Genomic DNA, 21,737 nt, shown 5'->3' on the forward strand with positions numbered 1-21,737 from the left:
GGGGAGCTTCCACCACTCTAGGCCTAGCAGCTCTGGATTTGGACACCTTTTGCCACTCCTGCATTGGATATGTCTCCTGTGGGGGCTGTCCAGTGGGTGACCAGGCCTGCAGAGAACAGAAATAGGCATCGATTTCATCCTCTGCATCCCTGATCCCCCCCAGACTGCTCACCTCAGCCTGGAGCTCCCTCACCTCCTCCTCCAGGGCCCCAAGTCATGCACAGGAGGGACAGGCAAGGGGACCACCAGGCCCCACCTCCCCAGGACCCCACCAAGCCCCTCCCCACAGACAGGGCAAGGGGCCACCAACCCCGCCATGAGCTCTGTCTGGGTGGAGGCCTCAGAAGAGCCCATGGCAGGCGGCCGTGCCAAGGTGGGGCCCCTGGCAGCTGCGCTCCACATCTGCACCATGTCTACAGAGCTGTGCCTGCTGCTTTTACTGACTGGAGGTGCCACTCTGGGCAGCTACCTCATGCCTGCCTTATGTGAACACCGGTGCAAACGCTGGTGTGCCCCTACAGAGCGTGCCTGTTTGCACGTGCTGCCCACTCATGGCTCGGGAGTACAGCTCCCTGTCGGGCAAGCTAAGAGGGCTCCACAGATTCCCTCAGCCACGCTCCTCCTCCACACACCCCACAAAGCCCATATCCACCTCCACACACATCCACACATCCCCAGAAACCCACATACCCACCCACATTCACACACCCACACACCCTCCTCCACACCCCATGTACATGCACATCCACACACACACACGCTCACAGCCTCCCACAAACCCCATACCATCTCCTCCATACCCCCCACCCTTGCACATTCCTCTACAATGAACAAGAATAAGACTTCATCTTGAGCTATTATGCAATCACCTCTATATACACCACACAAACACACACAAATCAGGAAAAAAAAAATTTAAAAATAAAATTAGAGTATGTTATTGTCAGTGTTTGATTTTTAGTCTATATTTTTTCCCCAGTTCCAAGATGGCAAACTCCTTCCCAAAAAGGAGTACTTCTGGCGCCAAAGGGAGGGACTTCCAGTGGCAAAGGTCAGGGTTAAGGGCTATGATGTCCAGTCCCAAGATGGAAACCAGGAGGCAGGGCACCTGTCAAGGGGCAGGGCTACCCTTGCAGCCCTTGAAAGCTTGCCAAAACTCATGAAGTGGCTCTCCACCTGAAATAATTGCCCACCTCTGCCTTAAGTGGCTCACCCAGCCACAAGTTCAGTTAATTAATGGCATGAAAAATGGAATAAGCACCAAAGTTAGTCCACAAAATGTGAAATTACTTTTTAGCTGCTTCCTATCATGCAAGTAACTGTGTCCAGGGGGCCCTGTAGGTGTGATTGAAGCTCCCATCTGGAGGGTCCATGTGCACCCCCAACCCTGGGAGCACCCAGGTAACAGAACTTCCAAGTGAGTGTGTGGGGGGAGTCCTATGCAGCCCCACAGCTGGGAGATTGCAGGAACTGCAGATCCACAGCTATAGGGATGCATGAAACCCCCCAGCACCTGGGAGATCACAGCACCTGTGGTCTTCCTGCCATGGTGAACTCAAAGGGCCCTCATAGCCTGGAGCCTGGGTCAGCTGATGGGGCTTGCAGCTGTGGGAGCACATGAGCTCCTAGTCAGGGGAACACACAGGCTCCCAACCAGGGGAACTTGCTTCTTGCCAGTGCAGGGGGAGACCAGGATTGGTGTCTCCCTGTGCAGGCAGTAAGAAGCGATGAGATCTAATATACAATCCACACAATTGTGCCTCCTGCCATGCATGTCTGACATTGCAGGAGGCACAATTGTGTGGCTCATGCACTGGATCTCATTACATCATTACCTTCACATGTCAAGGAATCCTCATGTTCATTTCTGAAGAATGCCACAGCTTTAACAAGGGGCATAAAGAATGCCTTCTTTGAGAATAGCACATATCTCAGTGGTTAGAGCACTATCCAGGAAGGTGGAAGACATGGGCTTAAATATGCCCAGAAGAAAAAACTGAACCTATGTTTCCTTCCGGTCGAATATCTTAACCACTAGCCTACATGTAAAAGAAAGGGGAAACACCAGCACCTTAATTTTAAAATAAATGGTGCTTGTATCTGCATTTTGTGAGAAACCTAGTATCTTCATTGTGTGTTTGATGTGCTCTGAAAATGAGTCTCCTAGGGGATTTAGGCAGAGGAGAACCAGGCTTTTGTCATAATTGGTTATTGGCATAGGGGGAGGTGCTGAGCTGCTCAGCCCTGTGAAAATAATGACAGTTCTGGGCATGTGCAGAAACATACCTCTAATTGTCTAGGCAATTTTCAAGTAAAACAAAAAGGTGCCTGTAAAAGTTAGTCACTTCTGCTTGAGTGGCAACTGAGTAAAATACAGTGCTAATGCTGAATAGTAATTTTGGACTTAAACACACAACTCATGTCATATCCAGAGTTAGATGCTTATAGTGATTTTAGGATGTGGCTTCCAGTAAAGGCATAAACTACTGGTTCTCTTTTAACCCATTCCATTTAAAATTCATTCATACTTGTGTTCATCATTCTGCACCCCTTGCAGACTGAAAGGCTTTGTCTGTATTGGTGTATGAAAAGGATAGGACAATCCTTTAACTTCCCGTCCATCCATAAGGACTTGGAGAAGGCAATTAAGCAGGATGGTTGGGGCAAAGAGGCATCAGTTTGGCTCATGGGTATGCAGGAAGCAGTGGAGATTAAAAAAGCAGTTGACATTTTTGTACCTGGAAAAAGATATAAGCCCCGTCTTTCATGCCTGAGCCTGGATTCCTGGATTAGCAACAAGGTAATTGTTGGTGCTCCCTGAAAGCAGGTGTCCAGTGCAAATATTCATTCCATGGGAGTCCAATTCCCTGATTAACCAAATTCGGTAGTAGATTTAGGGGGTGACATCTCCTGAAGAAGCTGGCTAATAGGGTAGAGCTTCTAACTGTGGTACAGTGAGGAGACAACCCTTGTTTCCAGGACTTTACTATGATGTAAGGAGAGGACACAGAAATTTGCAGTGGGCTGGAGGCCAGCTCTGGAGTAGAGTGAAAGAAGTTCTTCAACAGGTGAAAATGATTAGGAAAGTAACTTTATATTTTTCCTGTAGTTCCAAGGCAATTCACTAAGGAACAGTTAAGGACTTTTTAAGATAATCTCTCTTACATTGCTTCAACATCTGTATCTCTGCCTTATTCCTACCTTTTGCCCTTCCTCCCTTTATTGAGCACTACAAGATGGTAGCCTCATATTTCCTACATTTTTGCTTCTGTCTCCATTTCCCTACAGCCAAGTCCATGTTGTTTTTTTATGCCCAACCTAACATCCTGTGGAGATCCCCTTGCTAGTTGAGAGATTTTAAAAAAACTAGCAACACAAAATGCAATTGAGAAAACAGAGTAGAAATGAAGAGATGGGATGGGTGAGGGATTGCTTCCATTTCTTCTTCTTGATACAGAAGTTGTGATCAAATAATCAAACAAACCAACCAGCACTCTTATACCACAATCAATAATCAAATATATTGTTATTTCTTGCCATGTTTTATGCAGTGAAGTTTATAATTTAGCCTCTCCTTTCTAAGAATATAAATATTAGTCACTAAAGAATATTTAACATCTGCTCTTTTGAAAAGATGTGACATATCTCAGCATGTCACATTTGTTGCAAGGGAAATGCAGTTACAAGAGGCACTGACAACTATATACATCAAACATAATTTTGAAGGCCACAACTAAATGAATGAGTATTGTCCGGTCAGGAGTTTGGACTTGCTTTGTGTCAGACTTTGATCTGGACAATTTCCCAATGGTTTTTGAAGGAAACAAGATTATAAATCTTTTTACTGGTGTCTGCAAAGGCACAGCCTTGAACAGTGAGAAATTCTGTTCTGGATTTTATTTCACCAAAATGCAGTCCAGGGTATAATGCAAATTAGCGAACCTTAAAAATTCCAAAGATTCACTATGGAAGAAAAGCATTCTGTGTGCTTGTCAAAACTACTTAAGGCTGTAAATTTTACAATGGGAGTGGGGGGCATCTCTGAAGTTGGTGAGGTTTCTAGTGCTGTACACTTCTGGTTCAGTCAGAAACAAGCAGCTTTTACTGGCACTTTCTCATTCATGTTTCTGGTATTGGCTGAAATTGAATTGCAGAGACCTAGAAAATGAAAGTTCATGAGGAAAAACTGAACTGTTCCACTGGATGCTGCCTTCCAGTTCTCCCTCATGATTTTTCCCAATCCCCTCATCCCACAAATAAGAAGATTAAGCTGGTCTTGATTTCAGGTTTGGGTCCAGTTTTAATTTATCTGAATTATTTTGTCCTTTTAATTATATGTTTCTGGGGAGTTGCAGCGAAGCAGTAGTTGCAGGGGACATCTGGAATGCCAAAATTAATCAGTGCAATTCCACAGTGAGCCCCAATTTCTTCCGTCTTTTATAAAACTTCAGTGTAAAGAAGCAGAAAGGAATGTCCTAACCAGTTCAGAAATAGTAGAATATGCCTATACCAGTCAACTTTTAATACCTGGTGTTAAAAAAATAAAATTGTAGTACATGACATGCAAAAGCACCCTGGAAAAAGTTATGGAATGAAAACAGCCACAGGGCTGCTCTAATTTACATGAGGGTGTAGGTTCAGATGAAGATGATGCAAAAGTTGGCTTCCTTTCCACAATCTTGGCACTGAACAATGCCAAATGTCCAACAAAAAAAGAAAGAAACTTGGGCAGGAGAAGATTATTATTTTTCCTAATTAGATCTGCAAAAAGACAAAGAAAATTTAGATGACCAGGATATAATTTCAAGTCACAAAGATACAATCTCTATGGCCGGGAACAGACATTACATATAACCAGGTTTAAGTGATCAGAAACTGGTTTAAACCTGTAACAGAACACATATTCAGTGTACATAAACCAGTCTGAAAATGGCTGAAACCAGCATTCCCTCTAAGCTGTGCGGTGTGTGTGGCCCGCATGGCTGTGCACGCCACGCAGCTTAGAGGGAATGCTGGCTGAAACTGGTTGAGATAAACCTGGTTGAATGTAGTATCATAGTATCAGACTTAACTGATATGGCTCAACCCAATTTATGCAACGTCTGTCCCAGGCCCCTTGGTGGTTTAAGATGAACCAGACACCCCCAGTATCCCGGCATGCTCTCTGGGCTGGGTGGAGCTCTCTGCTCCATAGCAGGGCTGGCCCCTCCCCTCCGCTTCCTGGCTGCAGCTCCGGCCCAGACTGCAGGCATCTGCCTGCTCCCTTTCTCCCCTTCCTGCCCCTTCTGCCTTACAAACACCTCAGCACTACCTAGCAGACCACGTGCTGGCTAAGGTCCATGCTGTGGCAGAACAACGGCAGAATCAGTAGGTATCTAATAAAGCCTCTTTAATTTCTTAATGGGGTAATAAACACTATTATCAGTTCCCTGCTGGGGTAGGCACCCCTCCCTAATCAAAGCATCCTGCTGGGGCCTGGCCACCCTCCCCTCAGCTTGGCATTGGCAGGGAAGGAAGGGCTGCTCTAGTGCCCACCGGCTTCTAGCCTGAGCCACTGCAGGCTAGAAATGTGCCTGCATTTCTTCAGTCCAGGGAGAATGTCTGTTCAGTTGGAAACTGGTTCAACCTAGGCAGGTTAGACTAATCTGCAAAGATGGGAAAAATTCAGGCTCAGGCTTTTTGAATGTCTATCCCTAGCCTATAGGCTCTCATGAGCTAGATGAAAAATGCATCTTTTCAAATATGAATTGGAAATAAATACGGGAGTCTCCTATCATAGTATCAAAGGTAATGGTATTACAGTACCTGAATATTGTTTCAGAACAGTTTAATTAGATAGATAGAATTTGAATTTCAGACTCTAGGATGAAAAAGTATAACTTAATGTCTGAAATTCTGTCCCAAAACTATAACCTGTATAAAACAGTTAATAGAAGTAGCAAAGCTTGAATTTTGTGAGAGATCTGATGATGAAAGTTATCTTCCAAAATGATGAAGATGTTCTTTCCTCTCTTCAGAAAGCAGCTTTATTTGAAATGTTGACCTTCTCACCCCTATTGTCACTTGTAATCTCATTCATATTCACTAAACAAGAGACAAATACACAGTGAATGCAGAAATGACTTATGTTTGCATTCAGTGGATGACTGTCTTGATCTTTTTGCAAGGAGTAATTTACATTAATATAATTAATGTTTCTTCATCTTGCTTTATGCGACTGCCAGTAAAGAGTAAGAATATTAACGAAATTAGGTTGCATAAATACATAAAGTGAAAAAGATTTAGTAACAAATTAAATTTCCCCAAATATTTTTCCCACAACAGTTAGTTATAACTGGACTTAGAATCTTTCAGGGGATTATTATTGTTATTGTTGTAATTATTATTAGTTTAAATCACAGAGGTGAAAGTAAGTCAGCCTGTCTCATTTTTATTTTTTCCATTTTAACAAAATGTACTGTTGAAGTCAGGTCCTAACCCAGATTATGGTATTCTGAAGAAATTGTGTGCAGTTTCAGTAAGATACAGAATTCCCCAAGTGAGTGGGTGTAAAGAAGCATTTTTTAAAAAGATTCAGTTTTACTTTGCCTTGAATATTTTTCAGCAAAATAAAAGAAGAAATGAACAAAAATTCATTAATATAACTTGAACACAATGACATTCAGTACAAATCAAGGATGTGAAACCTAAAGCTTTGGACTTCTGACAAATTAGATTCATTAAACATCTGAATACTGATTAAAGCTTACACACAAGTGGGCCAGTTTCAACACTGTTAAAGACCTACTAGCTCCCACTTAAATTGTTAAGAAACTGAAGGATTAGAAGACTTAACCTTAGGATCCTTTGAAAATTTTGCTGCATGGTACAGATAATTATTTACCTATATTTTTAATAGCCTAACAAGACATATTTTAAGAGCCTAGCAAGTCATATTTTAATAGCCACGACAACAACAAACAATTGATTGTCCTACATTTCAAAAAAGAGTTTGCCATTTTGCACACAATTTCAGGAACAATTCTTGTGCTTATACCTAGTTTATGATTCAATTCCAAACTGCTCTGTAATATTAGAGGGAGAAATGAGGCTCAACTAAAAATTAAGACTTTTGAATTGGACTAGACAACTTATCACCACAGCAGGGTTTATGCATACAGTTGAAAGAGCGGAGCTTAAAATTAATCTCTGTCCATTGAATTTCCCATCAATTTACAATATGATGACATTCTCTGGGCATCCTCACATATTTTCCATTATCTTATGGACTTTTACTAGCATGGTTACGAGCAGTGATCCTCAATATCGGGACTGAAGGCATATGTAAGGGGCTGGGGGTGTACCACATACCGTGGGACCCTGAACCCCGGATGTCCCCTGGAGAGGAGGGGTACGCGGTGGACCGTCTCGCTTCGCCGCTCTCGCCTGCCACGACTTGATGGAAATTATGGGGGTTCACACTTGCCGGGAAGCTGGCGGTCCACGTGAGGTACGGTACCTCCAAGGTCCAGGGGTCCTGAGGGCTCCTCCTCCCCTACACCCTCGCCCGGTCCTCCGATAGGGGAGCCTCTGTGAGGGGCTCCCTTGTTAGAGTCCCAGTCCAGCGGGAAAAAGGGGGGGTTCCTCCCTCCGGCTGGACCCTCACTAGTGTCCCCACGGCACCTATTCCCCCTGGTGCCGCTGGCTCCTACAGTCCTGGGTTATCACAACCCCCGTATGTAAGTCTCCCGCAAGGTGGGGTTCATACGGCCGGCCTTCCCCGCCCGCGGGTCGTCTTCCGCAACCACGAGTCCCGAAGTCTCTGGATAAGGGTTCCCCCGTCAGCGGCCCCCTTCCCAGTTGCCCGCGGGGTCTGGGTTACCTTCGAGTCCTCGGGGCCCCTTGTCGTCGCTGGCTCCGCTGTTTCCGGCGTCATGGGTCCCTCTAGGGTCGTGTGGGGCTTCACCGCCCTCCGGGACGCCGCCGCTATCCCTCGCCGAGGTGCTCCCGGCTCCGCCGCTGCCGGCTGCTCCGCTGCTGGCCTCTGCCGCGGTGCTCCCGGCTCCGCCGCTGCCGGCTGCTCCGCTGCCGGCCCCTGCCGCGGTGCTCCCGGCTCCGCCGCTGCCGGCTGCTCCGCTGCCGGCCTCTGCTGTGGTGCTCCCAGCTCCGCCGCTCCTCGACTCACCGTCTCCGGATCCACGGCTCCTGGATCCGCTGCCGCCGATTCCAGCCGCGTGCCTCCCGGCCACACCGCACGCGGCTCTCCGTCTCCTGCAACAGGCTCCGGGTGGAGCCTCCCCTCCTCTCTGCGGGTAGGCGTTTCCCCTTTATACTTCCGCGCTGGTCTCGCGCCCGCGCGGTTCAGGTTCCGGAAACCATTAAGTTCCCCGCCGGGTTTCCGGGTCCGGGCCCGGAAACGGGGCGGAACTCCGGGGTTGGTCTCTTGGGCCGGGCCCCGCGGGGTCCTGGCCCCCTCACAGCATATATCAGAGTCATGGCCACACCACCTCCTTATAATGATAAATGGGAAAGGAATCTGAGTGTTGGATGTGGGTCATAATGTGGAAAATATTGAGAACCAGAGATATAACAATATAATGAAAAAATATACATCATACTATATAATGAAAAACATGAGCTATAAAATATTTTTAAGTATACTGGTCCTTTATTCTGTCAGTTAGTATCTGTAGCTGCTTTGTTTGCATTTACCAAAATACGTGAGAATATCAACTTTAAATCCTGTACCTTTTTCCAATGGGATGAAAGATGACTGGAGTCCAAATGTAATAGCTTACAACTGGTTGCTTTGAAACCTCAGTTTGTTGACCAGTCATATGTATCTCCAAGGATAAGTGCTTTGGGAAACCCCAGCCAGAGTGTGTGATGATTTTGAAAATTTGATTTTCAGAAATATGATTTATTTATAAAAATTAGTCCTTGAATTTATATAATTAGATGAAGCAAATTGTACAGCTTGCAAATAAGTCAATTTAAGACTTAACAACTAAAATATGTGAAATAAATCAATCAAATTAAATATTTTATTCTATTTTAATTTCAGTTTCTCAGCAATGTATTCACCTGCATGCAAATGACTACATTCGATTGTGATTGACTAAAAGTCTAAACTTTTTAATTTTATTTTAATTATCTGATTATGTTTTAAAATCTTTAGATAAAAAAGCAGTTCTAAAAGCTAGAGAAAATCAGTTGTTGGAATTATGTACAATTTCCATAGATGATAATGTCTTCATTCTGTAATGCCTTGTTGTTTAGTACTAAGTAAGGATTTATTAGGGTGATATCTGATATTGGACTGACTGCATATTTGGGATAGAGTCAGACAAACTTTCAAATGCAAGACATTCTTCATCAGTGCTACTCCCTCTTTTGACAAGTTGAATATAATGCAGCTATTTTTGCTGGTTAATGAGGTATAGGTAATTGTTTTTATAGTATCTATTTTGTTCCCACATAGCAAAGTATTCTCTCTAATGCAACTGAATCAGTGCATACCAGCGAAGTGAATACCTTTAACAGCAGTACTGTACAGCAATCAAGTTGCACCATTTTATTGCACAAATTTATCATGTGGTTTTATCCAATAAGTGGCACCTATTCTCCTTTAATAGCAGTCATCTACTCTACATTTAAAAAAATAACTAAGTAAAATAAATAGATGCATGGCTGCTTTTCTCTGTGGATTAATGAAGATGCTCCTTTCTACTGAGTGTCTGTTTTAGAACATCTGGATCCTTTTTTATTTTTTCTGCACTTTTTTAGAAACCAGAAAAGATGAACTGTGGTACCCAGAATTACAAAAATAAGTAATTTTTTTAATTAGGATTCAAATGTGAAAATAGTATGTAGTTGAAGCAGGAAACAAAAAATTACAAGAAAACTATAAACCACAGTTTTGTGTGTGTGTGTGTGTGTGTGTGTGTGTGTGTGTGAACAAGTGTTCATATTACTTGACTTAAGTTTTGTGGCTTGCATCCAATCAACCTAAACCTGAGTCAGGTTGTGCCACATGTAGGCATTTGTATCAGCAGCCTGAGATAAGTAAGTTGGTGGGAGTGAGGGGCTGACGGGATTGTGGAGTCTGGTAATTCCAGGGTTGGTAGGTCTGTGGGAGAGAGGGCTGCAGCAAGTGGATGGCCTTTTCCAGTTCCCAGGCTCTGCAGGCATTAGTAAGGCCAGGTTAACACATCTTCAGTCTGTTTAACCCAGGCTGATCTGACATTAATTCACTTCTGAGGTGAAGTAACTGTAGATCAGGTGCACCATTTTTCAGTTGATTTAAGCCCTATGAATGCTTTCCCACTTAGCCATTTAGATTGGTCTAAACTCAGTTAGGGCAATCTAAAAGTAAAGCTTGTAAGTACCCTGTTTGTGTGTTAATTTTACGTGCTGCTAAACATGCAGTAAATCATATCCTGAGGAAATTTATCCACCAAAAACTCATTTCAGGTTAAGGTCCACTACTAAGATAGATGGTTGTTTTTATGAATGTGTGAAAAAAAGATCCTAAATAGATTTGATTCTTGATGGGGTGGTTGATACTAATTTTTTGTCTGGGTAGAGTTGCATAGTATTATTGTATAATTTTCTTTGTGCTGCCTTCCTCTCTGAAGTTTACCTCTGCTTGGAAAATACAGGTTGAGTAAAAAGTTCTCATTGATAAAACATGCCTTAGTATTAAAAAAGCACAATCTTAAGCCAACATAACTTTTTTATAGTAAGATAATACTCTATTTTCATCCTTTTTGTCACATATAAAAGAGCAACTAACATTTTCAGGAAACAGAATGCTCATCCAATGTAACAAATTAACAAAAACACATTGTGGAACATTGCTTGAGAAGCAACGTGTCATGAGAATGTCTTGAGTCCCTGGAAGCTTTATTTATTTGGGTGGCAGACTGTTTTCTGGAGCAGAATTACTTTCTGTTGATCTCTCATACATTAATATCGTATTGAAAATTTGGCATCTTCCTCCTGGGTGCCAGTCTTGTGTGATAGTAATAGAATTGAAGGTACAGAGAGGCTGACAGTGGTAAATGGGTTCTCTAATGGGAAAGGAGTGAATGGGTATAGTTTGAAAGAACAATTGTGTATGTGTCCATAATCTCATTTAACTTCTGAACTAAACTCTTAATTATGTTTTGCAGGATATGAATGATTACTCCCCAGTATTTAGTAAAGCTCTCTACAGAGGAATGGTTGCTCCTGATGCAGTCAAAGGCACTGTTATTGCTACAGTTTCAGCTGAGGATCAAGATCCTCCGGTAAGCCAAAAGGTTCTATTAATACACTTGCACCTAAGAGGGAAAAATCTTTAATCCTCATAAGTGACCTAACCCTCTCAACAACAGAGGTGATTATTATGAATTTCACACAGCAGTAGTTCACATACATTTTTATGCCAGCTTGTCCTTTGTCATCATAGATGTAGGCTGTATTTCAAATGATTATTCCTGAAGCTGGAAAATCAACGATGCAGCTTCTTTTCTACAAGAAAATTTCATAAAGTTCTTTATCAGGTTTCAGAGAGCAGATGATAAACAGGACTAAGCAGGAAGCAAGACCATGACTGTATGAATTTGGAACAGCTCTATGACCTGTAAAGAAAACAAAATGGAAGTTTGCAAGGTTGTCATTTTCTTGATGTGCAGTCATTGTGAGTTTCCAATCCAAGAGTCATAGCAGTGTTTTACAAAACAGCATGACTCATTAATAGCTATTATTGGACATGCAGTATTTGAACTGTGTGTGGTTGATTTGGAGATAAAATGTATTGCTGCCACTGGTTTTTATCACCATTTCCTAATGAAGCATTTGACTGACAGTATTCTCCATATTTTCTTTACTTATTAGCTGTTGTGAATGGAAATATCTATTTTTATAATTGGAGTTGATGACCAGCAGGAGACTTCATGCTTAGGGGCAACCAACATGGGTTCATCAGTGGCAGGTCCTGTCAGACCAACCTGGTGGCCTTTTACAATCAGATCACCAGATCATTAGACGCAGGGGTAGCAGTGGATATAATCTTCCTGGACTTCCAGAAGGCTTTTGACACTGTCTCTCACCCCGTTCTCATTAAGAAACTGGGGGGGCTGTGGTGTAGACACCCACACAGTCAAATGGGTTACCAGCTGGCTGGAGGGCCACACCCAGAGGGTGGTAGTGGATGGGTCCTTCTCAACCTGTAAGGACGTGGGCAGTGGGGTTCCACAGGGCTCGGTCCTCGGGCCCGCACTGTTCAACATCTTTATCAGCGACCTGGATAAGGGGGTAAAAAGCACCCTGTTCAAATTTGCTGATAACACTAAGATGTGGGGGGACGTGGGTATGTTGGAAGGATGCAACAGGCTACAATCAGACCTAGGCAGGTTACAAGGGTGGGTGGACGAGAATAGGATGGGTTTCAACACAGACGAGTGCAAGGTGATGCACCTGGGGAGGAACAACGGGCACCATACCTACAGGTTGGGGAACTCCCCTCTTATCAGCATGGAGGCGGAAAGGGATCTGGGGGTCATCATTGACTCCAAGATGAACATGGGCCGGCACTGTGGGGAGGCAGTCAGGAAGGCCAATGGTATCTTGTCATGCATCTACAGATGCATCTCGAGCAGGTCCAAGGAGGTGATCCTTCCCCTCTATGCGGCACTGGTCAGGCCGCAGCTGGAGTATTGCGTCCAGTTCTGAGCGCCACACTTCAAGAGGGGTGTGGACAGCATGGAGAGGGTCCAGAGGAGGGCCACTCGTATGATCAGGGGACAGCAGGGCAGGCCCTATGAGGACAAGCTATGGGACCTGAACCTGTTCAGCCTCCAAAAGAGAAGGCTGAGGGGGGATCTTGTGGCCTGTTATAAACTAGTCAGGGGGAATCAGCAGGCATTGGGGAAGTCACTGTTTCCCCGAGCACCGCCAGGAGTGACTAGGAATAATGGTCACAAGCTGGCAGAGGGTAGGTTTAGGTTAGATATCAGGAGGCGCTACTTCACAGTCAGGGCGGCTAGGGTCTGGAACCACCTTCCAAGAGAAGTGGTGCAGGCTCCTACCCTGGGGGTGTTTAAGAGGAGGTTAGATGAACATCTTGCTGGTGTCATTTGACCCCAGTACTCTTTCCTGCCATGGCAGGGTGTCAGACTAGATGATCTGCTGAGGTCCCTTCCGACCCTAGAAACTATGAAACTATGAAACTATAAAACACTGATGACCAAATGGTACACTGAGGACAATAAAGGCAAAGATATTTTGAGAACAGTTTCATTTTAATAGTTAATTTTTGGAATATTAAGGAGAAGAGGAGAATGAACCATAATTCCTCAGGAAATGTTGTTCTGAGAGTGTGTGTTGAATATAAAAAGTGAATGGTAATGTTTCAACAAATTTTTTAAAAAGATTAAATATAGCAGTACCTAATGATTTTAAAATGAGAAAAATTGAAATTCTATGGCTGTATTTATTTCCATCATATTGTGAATGCATCCTGATCATTCAATCCTTTTGTTAAAGTGTTCTAATAGATAAATGGTTTAAATCAGCACAGCATCATTGCAGTCAATTGAAATAAACAAATATATAAGAAGATATGGCTCATTCTATAAGAAATATTAAGAGAGTAATACAAATATTCAAGTCAATACTATCAATAATTTTTAATTTATTATTCATTGTAACTATAAATTATTTAGTGAATTTCATAACTGGTTTTGGTAACATACAGAACATAAGGAAAAACAGGCTCAATGGGCTCCTAAATACATGCAGAGAGCCTGCTCTGACGTGCAGTTAATTGAGTTTGCTGGAGCATGGACATGAATATACTCCAGCAGCCTCCAGTATCATGTGTATCAGCATCCCTGTGCTGAAAATAGCGGCAGGGCACTTGAAAGTTCATTCATTGAGCTTTAGTTCAAAGCGTGGCACTGCTATTTTTTGGTGTGGGGACTTATAATTAGCACGGCTCTCAGAGCTGCACTAATTAAAGTGCTTCCTCATGCCTCCCAGAACACATGTATAAATGCCCAGTGTGTCCTCCTAGACATAAAACTTCAATCTGCCATCATTGTGTAGGAGGGTTGAAGAGGAGATATATCGTCTTGGCTATTCCCAAATGCTTGGGAGACATAGAAAAAGGACTTAAATAATAAAAACTGCCACAACCACCAACCCTTCAGTGCCTGATTCCCAGAGGGGAGTCAAAACAAATAGGAGCACAGACTTTTTGTACAATGCATGGGGTAAAATAAACATCTCAAAATGGAATTGCAAACTTTGAGTGCACACAGCAGAGAGCATCTTAAACTCAGCCTAAAGATGCTAGAGCAGGGAATCCAACAAGAAAAACCTAGTTGGCGAGGGTTTTAAATCCATTGCCATAGTGAGGGCTTGAGGAAGTATCTTCATCCGTTTGAGAGACAGCCCTGAACCCTTTCCTTAAAGTAAATATCTAATCTCAGTTTTCAAAGAATTGAGCAAGGTTCACTTTAATATAATTGTCTATTAGTTTCAGCCCCTATCCTGGGTCTTAGAAATTCAAGTTCAAATAACTTCTCCGCTTCAGAGTGTTTGAACTCTCCTCTCCTACCTTCTTAAAGAAGGTAAATTATGTAAGAAAATTGTGCTGTCCATAAATAACAAAGCAAAATTAGCTCCACAAAAGCATGGAGCTATTGAAGCTCCATGGTTAGAAAAGAAGCTGGACTCACTGTTTACATCCAGACAGAGTAATGCAGCACCACATGGTGGCTGAGCAGGAATACAATACCTCAAAGATACCTCTTCTTAGGACTTTGTGGCTCATTCTCTAATCCCCTCCTCTCTCCACCTCCCCATCAGCGATTCGATTTATTAACTGTCCCTGACTCAATTCATCTGAATCCAAATCTGAAGATTCAATGCTGATTCAGAGAATCAATGATTCAGACATAAACACAGCTTGAAATTTTTTTTCTACATACCTCAAGGTACCAATGCAGCTCATGAATGCTCTGATGCTGGAGTGGATAAAGAGTCCCACAGGAGTGCAGGGGGGGCCCTCCACATGCTTGTTGGTGAAACTAGAAGTGGACTGGGGCAAACCTAGAAGTACTTCTAGTCCACTTCTGGGTCCTCCGGGGAGTGCTCCCAGGTCAGGCCACAGGGGTGCCTCCTCAGACCCAGGAGGCACCAGTCACTGAGCCAGGGGGCTGGGGAAGGACTCACTGAGCGCTCTCTGACAGACCTGTAACTGGACTGGAAATCATAGAATCATAGAAGTAGGGTCAGAAGGGACCTTGTAGGTCTTCAAGTCCGACCCCCTGCCTGGGCAGGAGAAAAAAACTGGGCTCAAATGATCCCAGCTAGGTAGGCATCAAGCCTTCTCTTAAAGACCCCCAGGGTAGGAGCCAGCACCACTTCCCTTGGAAGTTGGTTTCAGATCCTAGCCATCCTAATTATGAAGTAGTTCTTACAGATGTCTAATATAAACATACCCTCCAACAATGTATGGCCATTATTCCTTGTTATGCCAGGGGATGCTAGGGGAAATAAGGTCTCTCCCAAACCCTTTTGGTCCCCCTTAGTGGGTTTATAGATGGTCACCAGGTCCCCCCTCAGCTTTCTCTTGTGAAGGCTGAACAGGTTCAGGTCCCGCAGTCTGTCATTGAAGGGTCTGCGCTGTTGTCCCCAGATCATGTGGTTGGCCCTCCTCTGGACCCACTCAATGTTGTCCACATTCCTCCTGAAGTGGGGCACACAGAACTGGACACAGTACTCCAGCTGTGGCCTGACCAGTGTTGCATAGAGGGGGAAGATCACCTCCTTGGCCCTGCTAGAGATGCACCTGTGGATGCATGACAAGGTGAGGTTAGTCCTGCCAACCGTGACCTCACATTGTTGGCCCATGTTCATCGTGGAGTCAGTAATGACTCCAAGATCCCTTTCTGCCTCCATGCTCTCAAGAAGGGAGTTTCCCATCTTATAAGTGTGCTGTGGGTTACTACTGCCCAAGACCAGCACCCTGCACTTGTTAATATTGAAGCGCATCCTGTTTTTGCTAGCCCACCCCTGTAACCTATCCAAGTCTTGCTGCAGTCCTTCCCTCCCTACTAGCATGCTCACCTCACCCCAAATTTTGGTATCATCAGCGAATTTAAACAGGGTGCTTTTCACCCCATTGTCCAATTCACTGATAAAGAAATTGAACAGCGCGGGCCCAAGGAAATGCTTCTGGTCCACTTCTGGGCACATTGGGGAGCTCCCCGTGCTCCTTTGTGATGCTCCATGTACCCCAACATCACTGCATTCACAAGCCACCTGCTAACTAGAGGTATGTAGAAAAAACATTTAAAGCTGTGTCTATGTCCGAATCACTAAATGTTTCTGAATCTCTCTGAATCGTGCTGGAGGATTCTGATTCAATTTGAAGAAATTAAAGGGTCCTCTGATTCAATTCAGATTCAGAGATTTGGCCTGAATCAAGTCAGGTACTGAAGCTTTGCACAGCAATAGTTACCAACCCAAGATATGGGTTTTTTTTTTTATTTATAATCTCCAAATTGTTTTACTATAGTTTGAACCTGGTCCTTGTCCAGTTTCTGGCAGAAGGGTTACATTTACATTATGTAAAACATATGCCAGTAAAGAAGTTTAGTTTTCAGTAAAAATGTTGCAGATTGTCAGCAAAATATTTGTCTTGGGTTGACAACTGAATGTAAGTTTCATAAGGCCAGAGAGTAAACAAAGGGGAACATGACTCTATTCAGTTGATTAGAATACATGGCTAAGAGGGGAGGCCTGTGTTCTTGTTCCTGACCTAGGACTGCTTAAAAGCATCTTTGGATAAGAAATATAAATAGAAGTCTGTGAAAAACAAATGAATAATTTCAGTACTGGAATATAGATTCATGCCTCCCTCCCCCCTACGCCACAACCTGCTTCCTTTTTCTGAACCTATTAATCATGTTCTTCACATAATTTCAACAGCAGATGTAGAGGCCTAACCCAGTCTTTCCTTAAACCTGGGGAGTGGGGTGGAGAATATGAGCTAAGAAGCCTGGAAACCATCAATGCGTCCTAGGCTTAAACCACTAAACTATTCTAGAAAAGTCTGTCATAAGTGTTATCACCCATCCCTTATTTTAAAAGGTAGAGGGCGAATCATCTGTACCCAGAAAGACAATCTGAGTGCCAAAAATTGGGAGGTGGGAAGTAAATGAGCTAACTCATGTCGAAAGACCTGAGAAAGGAGTGGAGATACAGATATACCCCTCTTGCCAATATTTCCTTATGACTAGTTTAGACTTCCATGACTTAATTCTCCCCTGCATTACACAAGAAACAGATACCTAACTTCAGTTTCCGAATTCTAATATGGTACCTGGGAACGTGCTTGCTTATTGATCAGATATTTTCAGGTGGTTATCCTGCTCCGAGTAGAATGTACAGCCATGAGGGATAAAGACCTTAATCTTCACAAGTGCTGTTATATTTTTCTTCTTCTAAAATGATATAGATTGGATAAACCTTGCTTTTTAGGAACTCATCAGTAAATTCCCATACAGTTTATTGTATGTAATTCAATTTATGTAACTCATAAGATGAATGGCTTAATTGGAATACAGAGTGTAGTTCCAGAAAATTTCACTATGTCAAACTGTTCCTTAAACCACTAAACCATTTGTGTTGTGAAAAGCTATACTATAATTACTAATTGCTACAAAGTTGTAGCAAGAAATGCCTTAGCTACTAGCCAGTAATCTAAATGCTTCAAAGCAGCTATTCCTTTAAGATTTGTTTTTCTTTTTAACTTTAAGCTGTGTGTTTCAAAGTGTTTAAAACATCTTGGCTGTTAGAAACAAGAGATTTCTAAATGGAAGCTGGTCACCGTGTGCTTGTGCAAAGATTCAAGGAGATGCATATTAATTTCTGAAGAGCCACATGTGGCTCTGGAGCCGCAGGTTGGCCACCCCTGGTTTAGAGCCTAATTTCAGATTTAATGCAACAAAAAAGATAAAACATTAGGGAATGATAAGGAGAGGAAGAATAGAAAGGAATATTATGGCAATAAGTTTATGCTTTTATTCAGCAAAGCCCTCTTTGCCAGCAGAAATTGTTTCTAATTTCTAAATAATGGTTTATAAAAATGAATCAAAGACTTATTTTATCCATATTTTTTTAAGCAATACAACAAAAGTGATTCTTGGGCATTGATTTAAGATCCCAGTCCTGGAAGTGACTTACCACACATTTAACTCTAAGTACATGAATTGACCCATTGTAGTAGGACTGTTAGTGACTGTTCTGGCTTTTGTTGAACTGTTTTGCTAGATCAGGACTGATAAGGTGACATACTGTCATACTTCATGAAAGGTTTTCCATGTGTAGGGTACAAGTGGGAGAAAAATAAGGGCAAATAAGGTGTCAGGTCTGAGCCAAAAGGGAAAAAAATACATGTAACTAGATACACATGAGAGGGAGTAGAAGATATGAGGGTTTGGAGAATGGAGATTTGAATGCAAATGAGAGATTAAAAAACAGGATAGGCATATTATATAAATAATTTTAGCAGATTAGTTTTGTATGGATTGCAATGGGGCAATGCTTATATTAGGGAAGATAGAGTGAAGTGGCTGTAATAGTTAGGAAGGGATGTGTTAATGCCCTGTACAAGAGCAGTTGCCATTTGGGCAGAAAGAAAAGCCAGATCACAGAAATATCAAGAAAAAATCCTTTGGTTTTAGATAGTCTTTGTGAAGGAGATAGAGATGTCAAAGATGATTCCTGAGGTTACATATTAAAGTGACAGATCGTTGTGATATTGCCAGCAAAGGCACACCAAAGAAATAAAGATATTTTCAGAGGAAAAGTTTCTATCAAGGTTAATGTATTTGGTTTGGGGATGTTGCAGAAATACTATGCGCAATACTATACCATTACACTTTCTTCTGCTTACTTTTTTGTTGACGCACAGGCCAGAGTTATGTTTGTTCATCACTTTGTGGAAAGCACCAGAGAGTTAAACCTAATGGTTTTTGTTTGTAAAATCTTGTTAACATTTTTTAATGGCTCCTGTTAGACCCTGACTCCATGCGGCGCCCAACGACTAGGGAGACGATGGTCCAATCGCTCATAGATGGTCCAATCGCTTATTTAGATTACATTTATGATCTAAATAAGGATTGTAAGCATTGTAGAAAGAGGTCCTTCTTGCAGTAGTCTCTAGTGATTGCTTGCCTAGGCCCTCAGTACATGATACAGGTATAGTGAGATTACTTGGAAACCAGTTATACATGAAAAGTAGAGCTCACATGACAAAAAGCTCCAACCAGCTCTAAAGTTAGACCTACAAAATGTGCACTAGTTTTATAGCTGGCTCTTATTGAGCTTTAACTTGCACATGTGGCAGGGTTTCTTCTGCTGTTAGGAGCCCCATCAGCTGATGGTTGGGAGCCCATCAGTGTCCCATGTATCTCCAGGGTGAGGGGATCACCCCTGAAGTGATCTTCTGGCCCTGGGGTTTTCCCTGCACCCCCAGGAGTGGTAAGATTACCACAGTGGGGATACTTCAGCCCCAGGGGTACATGGGACACTCCCATGGCTGGGAGTCAGTCAACTAGGGTGCTGGTGTCTATCAGCCTAATTATTGCTGATGCAGGGCGAGCCCAGGATCAGGCTCCCCCTGCACTGGCAGTACAGCACTATGGGATCTAATGTGCGATCCACCAATCACACCTCCTGTCATGCACATGTGCCATGGCAGGAGGCCCGATTGTGTGGATTGTGCATTACATCCCATAGGGCCTTTGCCTGGATGTTTAGAGGGGGCCTTAAATTCATATCAAGGCTTATCCTGACCTTTTATTTAGTCCATTTCAAGAGGCAAAAAGTAAGAGCCAAACCCTGTGGTGTGTGCAGACAAAACATTTGTTAAGTCTAAGTAACTATGTGTACTAGTCTTTTCTTTCCTATTGACACTGGTATGAGTCTCTACTAGATTATTCCCTAAGGTCACAGAGCAGACAGGCTCAACACATAAAACAGGTTTCCGCCTTCAAAATCCAGTGTGTCAAAACCTGTTTGTGGTGTTTTTGCTGAGACTTGGAATAGGGGAAAATTTTCTTTAAACTTGACCTGCTTCTTACACTTCACAACATTTGCAAAAGCACATTTTAAAAGAGTGTATTTACTAGTGTGGTCCAAACAGAGGTTGAAAAGAGTTTTCTTAGGCCTTTGGCAGGGAGCTACCTGTGAATATGTTTAGCATATCTGTACAGATGGCTTTACACACATTCAAGGATACCTTTGTTTATCTCTAGAAAGAAACCCTTTTTCCCCTTTCCTGCAGAGAATTCATGGTTTATTGAAGTGGTTTGATGCCACTGAAGGATGCCAGGTAATTATGTCTATTTTCTCAAAATGTTTAAGTTTCCAAATAGTGATTCAGTAACTGTCTATTAGCAGGGGGCATAATTGAACTATAAAACTACAGTCAACCTCTTGCATAATTTGCTAGTTTTATTTATTATAAGTACATATTTCCCAGACAGGCTATGGGGTATTATTATTCCCCTTGATGTATGTACCTATTTTACATAAATTATCAATGCAGAAGCTGGAATGAACTATTTCCACACACTATCCCACTTCTTTTTTTATGTACTAATTTTTTATACTGTGCTGATTTAGAGCATCATCAGAAGCAGAAATTGTACTGTAATTTTAGAAGTCATACTACCTTTTGATCTTAGGTCCAGAATATGTTGATTATGGACTTATCTAGTGAAGTAACAAGCAGAGAGCTCGTTCTCAGCTGAAGCTGTTTAGTGAAATCATCAGCAATCAATCTTATATTAACTTATAGAAAAACAGTGCTTATGAATATTTAATTCAGGAGAAAAACCTTTCAAATAGTCAGAGTTTGATCTTTACAAACACTTGATTAAAACTAGATTTGATAGTGTACATGGAAGTTTTGTATAATAGGGACCATGTTGTATGGTTATCTCCTAAAATATTTCCCCTTCTGTTTTAAGCATTTGTATAATTAATGTTCTGAATGTAGCACTGTTAAGATAAGGTGGAACTAGTCCTGAAAATCCTTAATCACGTGAACAGGAATTTGCTGGGTCATATGGTATTGATGTGTACAGACAAAATGTTTATATCAGTTTTAATTATACTTGTTTATCATGATGGACCAGTGTAACTCTTTTGTCTGTTCCAATATCAATGCAAATGGAGTTAAATCATTTTTCGTTTAAATCGTATTAACATTATAGTGTTTTATATTTACTTGTACCAGGACAGGTAAACGTTGTATTAATCCAGCTGACACTCTCCCACACCTCTCCTGGTCTTAACAAAATGGTATGTCTTTGATGTCTGCTCACAGTCATAGTCATTGAGTTGACTAGTCCTAAGTAAAGAGGGGAAAATTAAGTGTTAGAAGTGAACAAATGTATTACAGTTTTTTACCACTTCAGAGCATTTCTTTAACTTCTTGTCTCAACTGTAGTTAGTGAAAATGCCCATATGGCTTTTCTGGTGTTATAGTGGAGCATTCAGAATTTAAGAGGTAAGATTTAGCAAAAAGGTGTCAGGGGCAAATGACATGGCTTCCCTCCATACTGTAAAGCCAGCTGGCCCAATATAAAGGGTAAATAAACTATTCCAAGAGATATACTGACTTTCTAAATTTCCTAGCTGGGTAATACAGCTCTGCACCCCCTTCAACCCTATTCTCATTCAGGCCAATAACT

General features: G+C 42.4%; 1 protein-coding gene across 2 annotated transcripts in view; it reads left to right on the forward strand.

Moving 5' to 3' along the window:
• Positions 1 to 21,737, forward strand: part of PCDH15 (protocadherin related 15) — a 1,613,120-nt gene that overhangs the window by 1,381,145 nt on the left and 210,238 nt on the right. For both annotated transcript variants that reach the window (XM_090057186.1, XM_090057185.1), the window contains one exon: positions 11,154 to 11,270. In XM_090057186.1, the coding sequence (XP_089913312.1) occupies positions 11,154 to 11,270 (117 nt within the window). The remainder of the gene's footprint in view (positions 1 to 11,153; positions 11,271 to 21,737) is intronic.

The sequence above is a fragment of the Crocodylus siamensis genome, chromosome 7 (genome assembly GCF_052110815.1).
Source record: "Crocodylus siamensis isolate JL-2025a chromosome 7, ASM5211081v1, whole genome shotgun sequence".
NCBI lineage: Eukaryota > Metazoa > Chordata > Crocodylia > Crocodylidae > Crocodylus > Crocodylus siamensis.